At 39.2% G+C, this 14,796-nt stretch overlaps 1 protein-coding gene across 1 annotated transcript in view; it reads right to left on the reverse strand.

Moving 5' to 3' along the window:
* Positions 1 to 7,295: 7,295 nt before the first annotated feature.
* The window catches only part of ANXA5 (annexin A5), a 32,038-nt gene continuing 24,537 nt past the window's right edge, over positions 7,296 to 14,796 (reverse strand). Inside the window, exons 9-13 of the mRNA XM_060105529.1 lie at positions 12,458 to 12,551; positions 11,459 to 11,554; positions 9,593 to 9,651; positions 9,263 to 9,385; positions 7,296 to 7,824 (exon numbers count right to left, since the gene is read on the reverse strand). Of these exons, the coding sequence (XP_059961512.1) occupies positions 7,765 to 7,824; positions 9,263 to 9,385; positions 9,593 to 9,651; positions 11,459 to 11,554; positions 12,458 to 12,551 (432 nt within the window). The 3' untranslated portion in view covers positions 7,296 to 7,764. The remainder of the gene's footprint in view (positions 7,825 to 9,262; positions 9,386 to 9,592; positions 9,652 to 11,458; positions 11,555 to 12,457; positions 12,552 to 14,796) is intronic.

Here is a 14,796-nt window from a genome sequence, read left to right on the forward strand (position 1 = left end):
CACAGCTAGGTTAGAGATTAGTCAGTAATCTGAACTTTTCCATTTCAAATTGTAGAATCAATATACTGACAAAAGACTTAACTGGGATCACAGACCAGAGTGTTTATAGGATTAATCCTGACCATTTACAAAGCAAAATTACAGTTGACAAGAGTTGTAAGATGAAAAGGGGAGAGGAGAGGTGAAGTGTCTCTAATACCCTTACTTTCCAAATGAGGGTTCTAGAGATTCTTTGACAGTTGTGGGAACAAAAAATGAAAATGTAAATATATTGTTTAAAAGTACACAGGTAACCTGAGAGGATCAAAGAAGAGCAACATAAGAACACTGAGAGGAGGGAGAAGAGAAGATGAAAGGAAAGTGGCGTAGATGAGCTTGATCACCCCCTACTATAGCACAGAACCAACAGAAAACCTTGAACTGAATAAATGAGGAAAGAGCAGTATATATACATAGTAGTATTACAAGTATTACATACAAATATATATATATATATGATGGATGAAACTTCCTGGAAAAATTTAAATGGAAAATGATAAAAATGTTTAAGGCTTTAAGGCTATTGAAGGCTTTTGACACCCACCCCAGTGGGGAATGGAATAGGCTGGGAAGTGAGAGGATAAGGACTTCTTCTTTTCCTTATACTTCCACATTTTTTGACTTTTTTACCTGGTGCATTTATTGCTTTGGTAAAAAATAAAGAAATGTTTCTTTAATAAAAAGAAGTCATTTGTGTAGTAATAAGTTAGTTCTAGAAATAGGGGAGTAGCAGGAATGGAAAGGAGGGGGCAGATGTGATAGACATAATGAAGGAAGAATTATTTGGACTTGGTTGATAATTAGTTTAACATGAAAGACACAGAAAGGAAGGATATAAAAATAGTCCCAAAGTTTTGAGACTGAATAATTAGAAGAATTTTAGAGCTACTACCAAAAGCAGGGAATTTGGGAGGGCAAACTTGTCTGTGGGATATGTGATGAATATAGCTTTAGACGTTTGTGTATGAAAAGACAATGGTTTAAAAAAGTGAATTTAAATTTTTAAAATATTCCTTCATTTCAAGTATCAAAACCCAGAAGACAAATTCATTCAGCAGAAGGGGATTTTTTTTTCTCTATGTACACCTCTGGCTGTGTCTTTAAATGATGTCAGGTTGAAAAATGAAGAGAAATATACATCATCCATAGAAAATATCCAAAGACTTTACAGGGGAAGGCGACGTGCTCCATGCTCCACTGCAGGGCTGGGAGCAGGAGAGAAGGTGGGACTTAACTACCAAACATCTAAGGGGGGAAAGACAAACCAGTGCTTCAGAAAACACTGAACATCCTAAACCAGGGAAAATAAGATGATTCTAAGCCACCAAGTGACAGATGAGTAACCAAGCAGGGAATTAAATTTTAAATTCACTTTTCATCTGAGTGTTGGGGTGAGGAAGATTGTGTAGGAATGCCCTCTGCTGCTGAAAAATCAACAGGTTCAGTTAAGTAGAAGTGCAGTTTTATGTGATGCAAGTAAATTTGTGCCAACAGCACCACCCACTGTCACAAGATAGACTGCCACAGACTTGGTGGGAGATTCTTCAAAGCGCATGTGTACATACACATGTTCAAGGCGGGAAAAACATCCTCAGAGGTTTTTGATCATTAAGTATACATTCAAAATCCAGTAATAAAATGTTTTGCCCCATTTATGTCAGCTAAATTAACTAAGGATATATATTATTTGGAAGTTTCACTTATACCTAGGATGTAGAGCATCATTCTTACCCTAATAAAGGGAAAATGCTGTGTATACCACAAAAACATTTTTTGGAAACCATCTGTGGTTGGCAGAAAAATGCCCCCACTCCCACTCAAAAAAAAAATCCATGTCTTAATCCCGGGAATCTGTGAGTACATGACTTCATATGGCAAAAAGGTATTTGCAGATGTGACTTTGAAATGGAAAGAGCATCTGGACTACCCAGGCAAGACCAGTGTAAACAACAAAGGTCCTTAAAAAAGGGAAAAAGTTGGAGGCAGAGAAGATGTGAGGTCAGAAAGCAGAAATTGCAGTGAATTAATTGTTGGCTTTGAAGATGCAGGAAGGGCCCAAGAGCTAAGGAATCCAGGCATCCTCTAGAAGCTGGAATAGACAAGGAGATGGATTCTCCTCTAGAGCCTCCAGAATGGAGCACAGTCCTGCCAATGCCTTTATTTTAGTCCAGTGAGAATGCTTTTGAATTTCCAACTTCTAGAACTGTTAGATAATAATTTGTGTTATTTTAAGCCACTGAGTTTGTGATAAATATGTGGTGTCTATATATTAAAAATCAGATAGTGGCACTTCCCTGGCGGTCCAGTGGTTAAGACTCCACGATTCCAATGCAGGGAGCACAGGTTCAATCTCCCTGGTTGGGGAACTAAGATCCCGCATGCCACACGGCATGGTTAAAAAATAAAAAAATAAAAATCAGATAGATAGATACTTGAATTTGTAGTTTAAAAGTTTCCAAAAAAAAAAAAAAAAAAAAAAAGCTCATGACAGGCTTCACTGGAAAATGTACCAAACATAAAAGGAAATTTTTCATACCAGTTCTACACAAACTTGCACAAGATAGAATAGAAATACTTCCAACTTATTTTATGACTCTGATACCAAAACTAGACAAAAAAAATATTTCAATAAAAGAAAACTGCAGACCAGTATCTCTCATAGAAACATAGAAACAAAAATTCTCAAAAATATCTTAGTAACAAATCCAGCAACATAGAAAAGTGATAAAGCATTACGACAAAGTGCAGTTCATCCTGGGAACGCAAGATTGTTCAAGATTTGAAAATCAGTTGATGTAATTCACCTTATCAATAGAAAAAGAAGAAAAACCAAGAGTCTGGTTCAAGATGGCAACATAGAAGGATCCTGAATTTACCCTAAGAGACACACCAAATCTACAGCTACATAGGGAACAATTTCCTCTGTAGGGTTAAAAAAAAAAAAAAACACCTAGCTGAGTGACTCCTACACATCAAACAAATGAGGAAAAAACCCACAGCGAAGCAGGTGGGAGAGGCTGACACACAATCTCACCATAAACCCCTCCCCAGAGCGACACCCCACAATGGGGACAGAACTCAAAACCCCAAGCTTCTCCCTGAGGAGCTAAGGGTTTGAACCATACACCAGGCACCCCGATTTTTAACGCCAGCCCTGACAAACCCTCAAAATAACTGGCTTTTGAAAACCAATAGGGCTCATACCCATGAGACCTACAAGACTACAGCAAACTGAGAAACAGTTCTTAAAAGTCTGGCACAGATCACCCACCCAGGGCCCAGCACAGAGGCAGCCAACTGAAAACTGCCCACACTTTCTGTGAAAGAGACTTGTGTGAATATCTTAAGGTGTCAGCCTTAGGGGCAGGCATCTAACTGAACACACCTCTAAAGGCCTCCTGAAATATTCTCCAAAGATAAGAGGCCAGCAGGCACCGTATCTCACTCTCCCTGTGCCTCGCTCCAGGCCACTGGTATCTCCAGAAAAGAGCTTACGCACTCAATCTGGTGCTCCAGGTGTTGTGGCTGCTGCCCAGATGTGTCCAAATCTAAATCGCCTGCTCTGGCGGCCAGCGCAGCTCACATGCACAGGTCCCGTGGAACTGTAACAAATGGAGAAAGAGCTCCTAACTGGCTACCCCCAGCGCACAGCAGAGATGCAAAAGACTGAGGCATCCAGCCTCTCTGTGAAAGAGGCCTATTATATCTTCCTGGCTGAATCCTGAGGGGCAGGTTTCTAACTGAACACACAGCTTAGGGCTAACTGTAATTCTCTCCAGAGACCCTGGAGGGCAGGCACCATCTTCGTGCTCTCCCTCTGCAACGGTCCAGGTTACCGGTATCTCCCATAGGGGTGCTTGGGCACATATCTGGTGCCCCAGTTTTTAGTCTGGTGCCCTGGTTTTTGTGGATGCCGCCCAGGGGACACCCCTTGATCCCTTGGCTCTGGTGGTCAGCGCTGCTTGCCTTCCTGAGGCTGTAACAAATGTGGGGATAGTTCTTGGCAGACTGCCACTCTCAGGGCACTTCACAGATAGCAGACAAGAACACACTCCCAGTCTTTCTGTGTAAGAGGCCTATTTGCTTATCTTGGAGCTTTGATAAGAGGGCAGGCTTCTGATTTGGCACAATTATAGGGACCTGTAGAGGTGCTCTCTGGGAAAGGATGCCCGTGGGTGACATCTTTGCACACTCACTCTGCCTCGCTCCAGACTGCTAGTCTCTCCCAGGAAGGAGCTTGTGCACTTGTATGATGCAACAATTTTTGCAGCTACTGATCAGGAGACATCTCGTGGTTACCTGGCTCTGGTGGTCAGCAGGGCTTGCACTCATATGTCCCACAGGACTCTTACAAACAAATAATCCTTGACTGGTTACCCCTACTCAGGGCACAGCAGAGACAGCAGACTGAAAGGAAGAAGTAAAACTGTCATTTTTTGCAGATGACATGATACTAAAGAGAAAACCCTAAAGACTCCACTAAATAACTGCTAGAATAAATGAATTCAGTAAAGTTACAGGATCAAAAAAATAATATACATAAACCTGCTACGTTTCTATACACCTATAACAAACTATCAGGAACAGAAATTAAGAAAACAATTCCATTTACTATTGCATCAAGAAGAATAAAATACTTAGGAATAAATTTAACCAAGGAGGTGAAAAACCTCTACACTGAAAACTACAAGACATTGATGAAAGAAATTCAAGACACAATAAATGGAAAGATATTCCATGTTCATAGATTAGAATAATTAATATTGTTAAAATGTCCATATTACCCAAAGCAATCCACAGATTCAATGCAATCCCTATCAAAATTTCAATGGTATTTTTCACAGAAATAGAACAAACAATCCTAAAATTTGTATGTAACCACAAAAGACGCCGAATGGCCAAAGCAATCTGGAGAAAGAAAAACAAAGTTGGAGGCTGGAGGCAACATGCTTTCTGATTTCAAACTATATTACACAGTTACAGTAACCAAAACAGTCCGGTATTGGCATAAAAACAGACACACAAATCAGCACAACAGAATCGAGACCAGAAATAAACCTAGGGATATACGGTCAATTAATGTTTAATAAAGGAACCAAGAATATACAATGGGAAAAGAACAGTCTCTCCAATAAATAGTGCTGGGAAATTTACAGCCACATGTAAAAAAATGAAACTGGACCACTAAACTACACCATACACAAAAATTAACTCAGAACGGATTAAAGATTTCAGTGTAAGACCTGAAACCACAAACTCCTAGAAGAAAACATAGGTGGTCAGCTCCTTGACATCAGTCTTGGTGATGATTTTTTGGACACCAAAAGCAACAGCAGCAAATATAAACATGTGGGATTACATCAATCTAAAAGCTTCTGCACAGCAAAGGAAACCATCAACAAAATTAAAAGGCAACTTACAGAATGGGAGAAAATCTTTGCAAATCATATGTCTGATAAGGGGTTAATATCCGAAATATATAAAGAATTCAAATAATAATAACAACAAAAAATAATCCAATGAAAAAATGGGCAGATGATCTGAATAGACATTTTTCTATAAAAGACATATGGATGGCCAAAACAGGTACGTGATAAGGTGCTCAACAGCACTAATCAGGAAAATGTAAATCAAAACCACAATGAGATATCATCTTGCCCGTTAGAATGGCTATTATGAAAAAGACAAGAAATAACAAACGTTGACAAGAATGTGGAGAAAAGGGAACCCTTGTGTACTGTTGGTGGGAATGTAAATTTGTACAGCCCCCATGGAAAATAGCATGGAGGGTCCTCAGAAAATTAAACTACCATATGATCCAGCAGTCCCACTTCTAGGTACTTATCCAAAGAAAATGAGAACGCTAACTCAGAAAGATATATGCACCCCCATGTTCATTATTTACAGCAGTCAAGACATAGAGGCAACCTAAGTATCCATCAATGAATGAACAGACAAAGAAAAAGTGATAGCTACACACACACACACACACACACAGAGCAGAATATTATTCATCCATAAAAATGAACCTCTTGCCATTTGGGACAACGTGGATGGATCTTGAGGGAATTCTGCTCAGTGAAATAAGTCAGAGAGAGACAAATACTGCACGATCTCATTTATATGTACAATCTAAAAAGCAAACAAACAAACACTAATAGAAAAAGAGGTCAGATTTGTGGCTCTCAGAAGCAGGGGTGGGGAGTGGGGAATTGGAAGAAAGTGGTACATACTTCCAGTTATGAGATAAGTAAGTCCTGGGGATGTAACTTTCAACATAACTATACTTAACACTGCTGTCTGGCCTTTTGGAACTTGTTAGAAGAGAACCCTAAGAGCTCTCATCACCAGGAGAAACATTTTCTTCTTTTTTTTAATCTATATGAGATGATAGATATTAGCTAAACTTACTGTGATAATCATTTTTCAACATACATAAGTCACGCCGTTATGCTGTACGCCTTAAACCTATCAGTGTTGTATGTCAATTATATCTCAGTATGTGGGGCTGGGGGCAGTAGAGGCAGTTGATTCTCAACTTGGCTCTGCATTAGAACTGCCTACGGAGCTTTTGAAAAAAAATAGCATGTCATATATACACACACATAATTTCCAAAGCTCTCACGGTTATTCCGATGACCAGTCAAGCTTGTGAAAAGAACAATATCACTAATTAAGAGTTGTCAGTCGGAGAGTAGTCCATTTATTAAAATGTCTTATTAATAGCAATCACTTGCTTTTAAAAACACATTTATAAGGGAGTAAGTGAAAAAAGGAAATTGACACCAATTCAAGAAGCAGTTTGAAAGCAGAAAACTGAAAGGTAAACATTAGAAGAAAGAAGCCGCTTCTCTCTTTTTGCCTCTATATTGCCTGCTCTTTTATCTCAAAGAAGGTAGTAGATGAAAACAGGAAAAACAAGTTGATAACAGGAAAGTGAAAAGTAACACTCTGAAATTTTAGGTTAAGTTTTAAAATCAGCTTTTCTACTAAGCAACTAACATAAGCATTGCTTTAATTGATGGCCACATAAATTAAATGCCACCAATAAATCAGAGACCCCCTTCAGCTCTTCCCTCATTGCACACTGCACAGACAATTCATTTTGCATGTTGTATTTCAAGCTTTTCACCCAAAAGCCAACTATAAATTCAGTTGTCAACTGACAACACTGTCAACTGACTAGCTTGAAAAAACATATCATTGTTAAGTAGGTAAATTAAATAAGTTTTCTTTAGACATACACCCACACGTAATTCAGGAGGAAGGAAATGTTTATTATTCATTAATCCTTTGAATGCAACCACCATAATTTTTCAGGTTTAATTTAGTAGCAAACTTGATTAATAACATTTCCAGGAGTTCACAATTTCAAGGCTAAGGTTCCGATTAAGGTAATGCGGTTATCAATTTAATATAAATGAAGTTTTTAAAAAAGGCTGAAAGCAGTCTGACCTCTTAAAGGAAAATATAAATGATCCAGACTTTAGTCTTAGTAACATAAGTACACTTCAGGACTACGACAGTCAAAGAGAAGGATTTTAATGAAGATCAGAAAGGAGCACCACTATTTTCTTCTACAACATATATGTTTTGGTCATAGCATGCTAGCATGAATAAGGCAACGTGCCACGCTCTGGCGTGCAGAAAGTGCAGTGAGATGCACTGCAGGAAGGCAGTGGTGACGGTGGCAGGCACGGTGCAGGGTCTCTCCCCAGGCGCACATCAGTCATCTTCTCCACAGAGCAGCAGGAGGGCTTTCTTGTAGTCCCCAGATGTGTCCCCCTGAAACCCAAATGTACTCCATTAACCCCCATGACTCACAGAAGCCACAGAAAATAAAAACTAAGTCATATCTGGAAACAGGTTTTATTCACGTGACGTTTCTCCCAAGTGGGTAATCTCTCTGTGAGTGCCTTTCACAACAGGAATGTTTTACAGAGAATTTCCTACTGATGCAACTGATGTTTAACTTTCTAATTTTACCCCTTAAAAGCACAGTTCTACCTAAGACAGTGAAGTATGTTCTTCCCTCTAGTAACACAGAGAACAGGGAAGCTTTTACAACCATGTTCAAGTCAAGGTTTCTAAACAAACTCTAAGTCTCTCATCACAGCAGTCCCTAACCTTTTTGGCACCAGGGACCGTTTTCATGGAAGACAATTTTTCCAAGGACCGGGGGGCAGGGGATGGTTTCGGGATGATTCAAGGGCATTACACTTATTGTGCACTTTATTTCTAGTATTATTACATCAGCTCCAACTCAGATCACCAGGCATTACATCCCGGGAGTTGGGGACCCCTGTCTTATCACATAGCATATGGCTAGCTATGGGAGGCAATGCTGGGACTGCCTGGCTGTTATGGCTTCACCTCAAAGACAGAAGGGTAAGGTACATTTTGCCTTGGCTTGTGTCATGCAGGTGTGTGGGATAAGTTAACGTTTCAAGCTATGAGTCACTGGGAGAACTCTCTAGTACCCTTCAGCCCAGCACACCACACACACACAAAGTTCAACGCTTTCTCAACTGAGATGCTGCTTTGCACACAGCCCACATTCGCCTTTATCAAAGAGAAAGACCAAGACAGAGAGACAAAAAAAAGACAGAAAGACAGACAGAGACAGGAAGGAAGGAGGGAAGGATGGAAAGGATGGAGGGAGGGAGGGAGGAGAAGAAAGAATGAGGAAGTCAAAAGGCCTTAAGCCAAATTTAATTATAGGCCACAGTGTCCCTGGCTTTTAAAAGGATGAAAATGACAGTAATACTTAAGCTCTTTACTTACTCCTGATATGACCTGGTTGGTTCTTTCCTGAACTATGAACCAATACCAGAGATAAGGTGATAACAGACAATAAAGAAAGAAAACACTGATATGAAAGAAAGGAGAAACTAATAAAGACAGCTGGAACTGATAAAAGGCAGAAAGAACCAACATACTGTTACCGTGGACAAGACTGGGTTTAGTGAGTCATCTGTCACCACTAATAAATAATGCTTCTAAGCTCCCCAGGAGCCTCGGCCTTCACCGAGAGCCAATCTTTCACTAAGGAGCCATCACCCGTACTTCAGGGGACATTACGCCAAACTTTGTAACTCACAGCTCTAATCACATCCCTAAAACTCTATACTTAACACAGGAATTAGGTTCTCCCACCCATGTCTTGCAAGCTATGCACTGGTCTGCTGTGGATTTCTAAACATTTAAAGAAAGGTTCTACTACCTTAATCATGGAATAAAGAGAGGTGGCAAAATTCTTCCTAAACTCCTTCCTAATGTTAAACAGGTCGATCTCACTTCTGGAAACCACAACTCTGATAAGGGTATGATCATCTGTCCCAGCTCCCTTTAAAAAAGAACAAAAGAGAGGCACAGTGTTTAAAATGTCAATTATAGCATCAAACTCCCCTGAGTTGGGGTGAGTCAATAAAGTAAACCAATTTAGTAGAATTGAACTACCTGTTTTAAGGAGGAAAAAAACCTCAAAGTCTATCATCTAAGACATACTAGAGAGATAAATTAATTAGATAGAAGATTCAAGGCATGCACTTACCTTCATAGCATAGTAGAGGGTTTCTGCAAGGTAGGCAGGTATACTGCGAATGGATTTCACTACGAAAATAAGTAATATAATGGTCACACGCTATGCTGATGTGAAAAGGATACAGTAATTAAAATCAAAGCTGCCTTACGCTTATAGCTCTACTTAATAAATACAGTATGAAAGTAACACGGGCTCAAGAGCTGCTTATTTGCAAGCTGCTCTGATCTCCTGACTACAGAGAATCTCCATAGATACTGGCTTGAGTTTTCCTAAGAGTTCTGAGTTCTACACAGAAAGGCACGTAGGACAGGGGCTGCAAGTTTTTCAGTGCCCCTTTCTTCTATGAGCATCTTTATGCTGTAACAGTTTTGGCAGCCTGGGCTGTTGAGCCACAACCTTCTTCATCCCCAGTAAATTATACAAACGTCCTGGGAGTTTTCATTCCAATATATTCAAGCAAATAATGTAGGATTATTACCCCATCTAATCTGACAAACCTTAGACTATCTGTCTGTAATCTTAATATAGGTATTCCCTCCGTGTTCTATTGATATAGTGTTTCTTTCTTTTTTTTTTTTTTTTCTTGCGGTACGCGGGCCTCTCACTGTTGTGGCCTCTCCCGTTGCGGAGCACAGGCTCCGGACGTGCAGGCTCAGCGGCCATGGCTCACAGGCCCAGCCGCTCTGCGGCATGTGGGACCTTCCTGGACCGGGGCACGAACCCGTGTCTCCTGCATCGGCAGGTGGACTCTCAACCACTGAGCCACCAGGGAAGCCCCCGTGTTCTATTGCTATAACATCCATGATTCACACAGAGCAGCATGAGACTCACCCATTTTGGTAGAAACATCCAGATAAACTGGTAACAGAAAAGAGTATCTTCCCTGAATACGTACATATCTACTGTATGTTAGGGCTCCTCAGAACTCAGTCTGCTTAGCTTCAGAAACTTTCATAAAAATTCCTTAATATTCAAAAATAACAAATCCTTGATTGGGGGCGGTGTGTTCTTTTCCAATGCTTAAGAAAACAGCCACCAGTAACTAAAACTGTCATAACTTTTATGTGTATTCTATTATGAAGGGGTCATCTAAAAGATTTCTATTAAAATTCATTAACTGTGGACTCAAATGAAAGGTTACTGTTAGTGCTGGTTCATGCACACATTTAGCTTATTCTCCAGAAGACAGAGAGCACAAAAACTTCAACTCAACACCAAATACTCAGAACAAACAGCAGACAGAGGTTCACTCCAAACCCATATGAAAACTGGGACCACAGGGAACTCACAAACTAGATTCTCCCTGGAATTTGGTGAGTACATAATATGACAATAAACTGCACAAACTCGTTTCTCCGATGTTTCCAGGTTATTCTGAATATTTAGCTAAAATAAAATTCTAAACTATTTACTCAGAAAAATAACCACTATCACACATCTTCCATTATATCAAAGATACTTATTCTAAATCAGATTCCAATTTCTCAGTCTGCTTCAAAACTGTGAGGATGGTATTCTAAAGAAAAATAAAATTCCACAGATATCAGAAGTAACATTTACAAGCCTCTGAGATTACAATGTCCACATTTCAGGTTCACAATGAAACAGTAATACTTTTAATGCAGCTTCAAAATGATTTTTAAACAATTCTCTTAACATTTCCATAAGATTAAATGAAATAACCAGATATTTCACGTATTTCCAACATCAAGACAGATTTTGAACTGGAAATTTAGGAGTTTGCTTCACCCAAATATCATGATAAGCTCTTTTTTTATAAAGAAATAGGTGGTTATTTTCAGATACAGCTTCAACTGAATAAAATACTTTAACTCTTAATACCATGAATATCATATACATTATAAAATTACCTACCGACAGCAAGGAGCAGTTGTTCCAAATTACCAGAAGTCTCTCGGTCAATGGTTTCTTCAATTTGAAATCCTGATATAGTCATGTATTTGTCAAACACTAGAAAACAAGAAAACAATTTAAGAATCACGTAAGAATCACCCTTTCCAGAAAGATACTTCCTCTAACCAGGTACTGTCCTACCAAACACAGATCTCCCCTTTCTCCTTGCTGACAGACCTTGATTTTGTTCACAGCCTCAACATGCCAAGCCCAAAACAATGGATGATAAGTGTTCTTTGTTCACTCATTTCCCAGCCCCTCCTTACTGGTTATAACCAATGAGATCTAAAGGGAAATCTGTGGGACAGGATTCTGAAAAATCTTTCTCTTTCCCAATTAAAAGTAACAGACAGATATGGTGAGTTTACCCCTTTCTTTTCTTCTTGCTGTGAAAATGGTTGGTATGTTTGGAGCAACAGCAGTCATCGTGTGATAATGAGGTACCGAAGATGAGAAAGAGAACCAAAGCACTAAGGACAGTGGAGAAGAAAAACAGAAAGAGCCTACGTCCTGCCAAATCAGCCAAGGAATCTTACCTACAGAAAGCCCAATATTAAAGCCACTATTAGTAGGGTTTTCTGTCACTTGCCAGTGAACTTATTCCCACTTGATACCACAAGTACTGATGAATACCCAGAAGTGAGCTCTTAGGTGCCACTATCTAAGAGGAAATACTTGTAGTGAGCTACAGCTCAGTGATTTGTCACTATGAGTAACAAGCTAGAGGCCTATCTCCCTCATCACCCTGATAGCAAAGAGTGGACTAAGGATCTCTAAGTTTTGTAAAAGCTACAAGAGAAGCAGAGAATTATGAGATTTCTCAAGGTCACCAAAAGGAAGAAATTTAAAAACTGATCCATTCAGTAAGATCCTGTTATGCAGAAGGTATTTTGGCATACTGACTCTTGTATTTTCAAAATTAATCAAAGTACCTGTATCATACACATTTTTATCACTCACCCCTTCTCAAATGAGACACACTTCGTGTTCCAAAGATAGTAATAAACTTTTCTTCATCTGTTCCCCATTTAAGTTCTCCAGCCTGAAACAAAGTCTGTGAAAATTTCAACCTCAATTAATAAATTGTTCTCCCATCTCATTTCCAGGTTCTTAATCACACTTGTGTTTTATTCCCTGAATATTAATTTGTCTGATTCATCATCTTATATTTTTCAATTCTGATGTTTCCTACTCTGAAACTCAGCTCACTAAGTTTGGGGCTACTTGGGAGCTGGCCACTAAACTGTGTCAAAGCAATAGAACAGAGCAATGGTGCCAGGTTAAATGTTCCCAAAATGTCTACCATGACTTCCAGTCATTCAGGAGCAAGGATATGGTTGGTGGAAAGTTCTGATTACCTCACTGCTGATACGTCCATTTACAGACTGGGAAAGTTTAACTAGGAGCTAAGGGGTCTGCGTTTTCTGTTTTGCTTGCTCTGTAGCTGTTTAGTAATACATGATAAAACTCCATATTCTCTCTTTACAACTGAAATTTAACCAATGCTAGCTACAAAAGTTTTCCCATTTGTAAGAGATCACAATGAATTTTTAAAACATTGAGTATATAGCACAGTGCCTGGCATACAGCAGGCACTTAACATATACTTGTTGAATAGTTTGAGTGTCTACATTTACCTTTTTACATGGAAAAATGTATTTTCCAATGTCCATATCATTGCTGAAAAAATTATATACAAACATCATCATTAAATCTGAGTCCACTTATTAGGTTGTAGATTATTTATTAAAACCCAAAGAATCAATCTTTAAAATGTCTATACTACCCTTTTAATCATTTCAAGGTAAGTATACCTATTAAAGCAAGCCAAACGCAATTTGCTGAGACTACTACTCCGAGCTGCCTTTATGGCCACAAGTGGCAAAACAAATGATACGAGGTGATCAAAGCACGTGTTTGGATGTAGAAATTTTGATCACAGTATGTTTAAGAATATAGACTACGCTACTACAGATCTATTTTGTATTACACTTCCAGAGAATCATCTTTACGCTCAATTTTGAAATTAATTTATTTTAATGATAAAAATAAACAACATCAATCCTGGTCATGTGAGCATGCTCTTCAAAACTAAAAAGAGTGTTACTATGAAAGTCATGCAAGTATCTAAACCTTAGAACTATATCAGGGTGTTGTAGACCTCTCTTAAGATAACTTTTTAAATCTAATTACAAAAATTACACATGTTCATTGATAAATTTTATAAAACAGAGGAAAAACATAAATAAGGAAATTTAAATTACCAAGAATATCACCATCCCAAAGATACTGGCTACTACCTCTAGTATGTTTTCCACATACAGATGAGATATACATATACATTAATGCCTAAAAGTGGTGAAGGGCTCATCCTGTACAATACTGCAAGCACTGCTGAAGCCTCCTTTCTTATCAGTTGTTCTATATTTCTAGGGATGTTCTCTAGTAGCTGTAGCAGTTGTATGGAAGAACCTGGTGAGATGGCTATTTTTAAGTATAATCTCTTAATTTTCTTGGAAGAATTACGTTTGGGATCATTACCTAGTCTAAAACTACTACTAACTAAATCATATGCAATAACAATGACGGTATCATCATATAGAGCAATATTTTAAAGTTTTATGTTTTGTCTTGTCTTAACGTAAGGGTTAAATGAGGCTGCCTAATATCCATGGAGCTCTTCTGGATGAGGGACCCTCACACCTCCTCACCCTCCCCCTACCCTCAGTGGGGGATTTACAGTTTAGCCCAAGCAGTTTGATAACCTCTGGTTCAGTGCAAAGTACAGAGGTTTTGGAATCAAAATAGAACTGGTCCTGTCCTATCTGTGAGTCTTAGATGAGTTACTTAATCTCTTCTTGAGCCTCAGTGTCTTCACCTACACAGTAGGAATAATATTTCTATAGAGTTATTCATGGAGATTATATAACTCACATAATGAATGCACTGAACAGTGTCAGGCAATCAATAGCAGGTACTCAATAAACATTGATTCCCTTCTCCCTCCTTCCTCTAAGAGTTCAACTTTCTCTCCAGAGAAAGCATAAAACAAGGATTTGGTAGGGGAGAAAGTAAAATCAATTAAACGCATTAAAAATGTTAAAAAGTGGGGCTTCCCTGGTGGCGCAGTGGTTGAGAGTCCGCCTGCCGACGCAGGGGACACGGGTTCGTGCCCCGGTCCGGGAAGATCCCATGTGCCGCGGAGCAGCTGGGCCTGTGAGCCATGGCCGCTGAGCCTGCGCGTCCGGAGCCTGTGCTCCGCAACGGGAGAGGCCACAACAGTGAGAGGCCCGTGTATG

This window comes from Mesoplodon densirostris, chromosome 1 (assembly GCF_025265405.1).
Source record: "Mesoplodon densirostris isolate mMesDen1 chromosome 1, mMesDen1 primary haplotype, whole genome shotgun sequence".
Taxonomy (NCBI): Eukaryota; Metazoa; Chordata; class Mammalia; order Artiodactyla; family Ziphiidae; genus Mesoplodon; species Mesoplodon densirostris.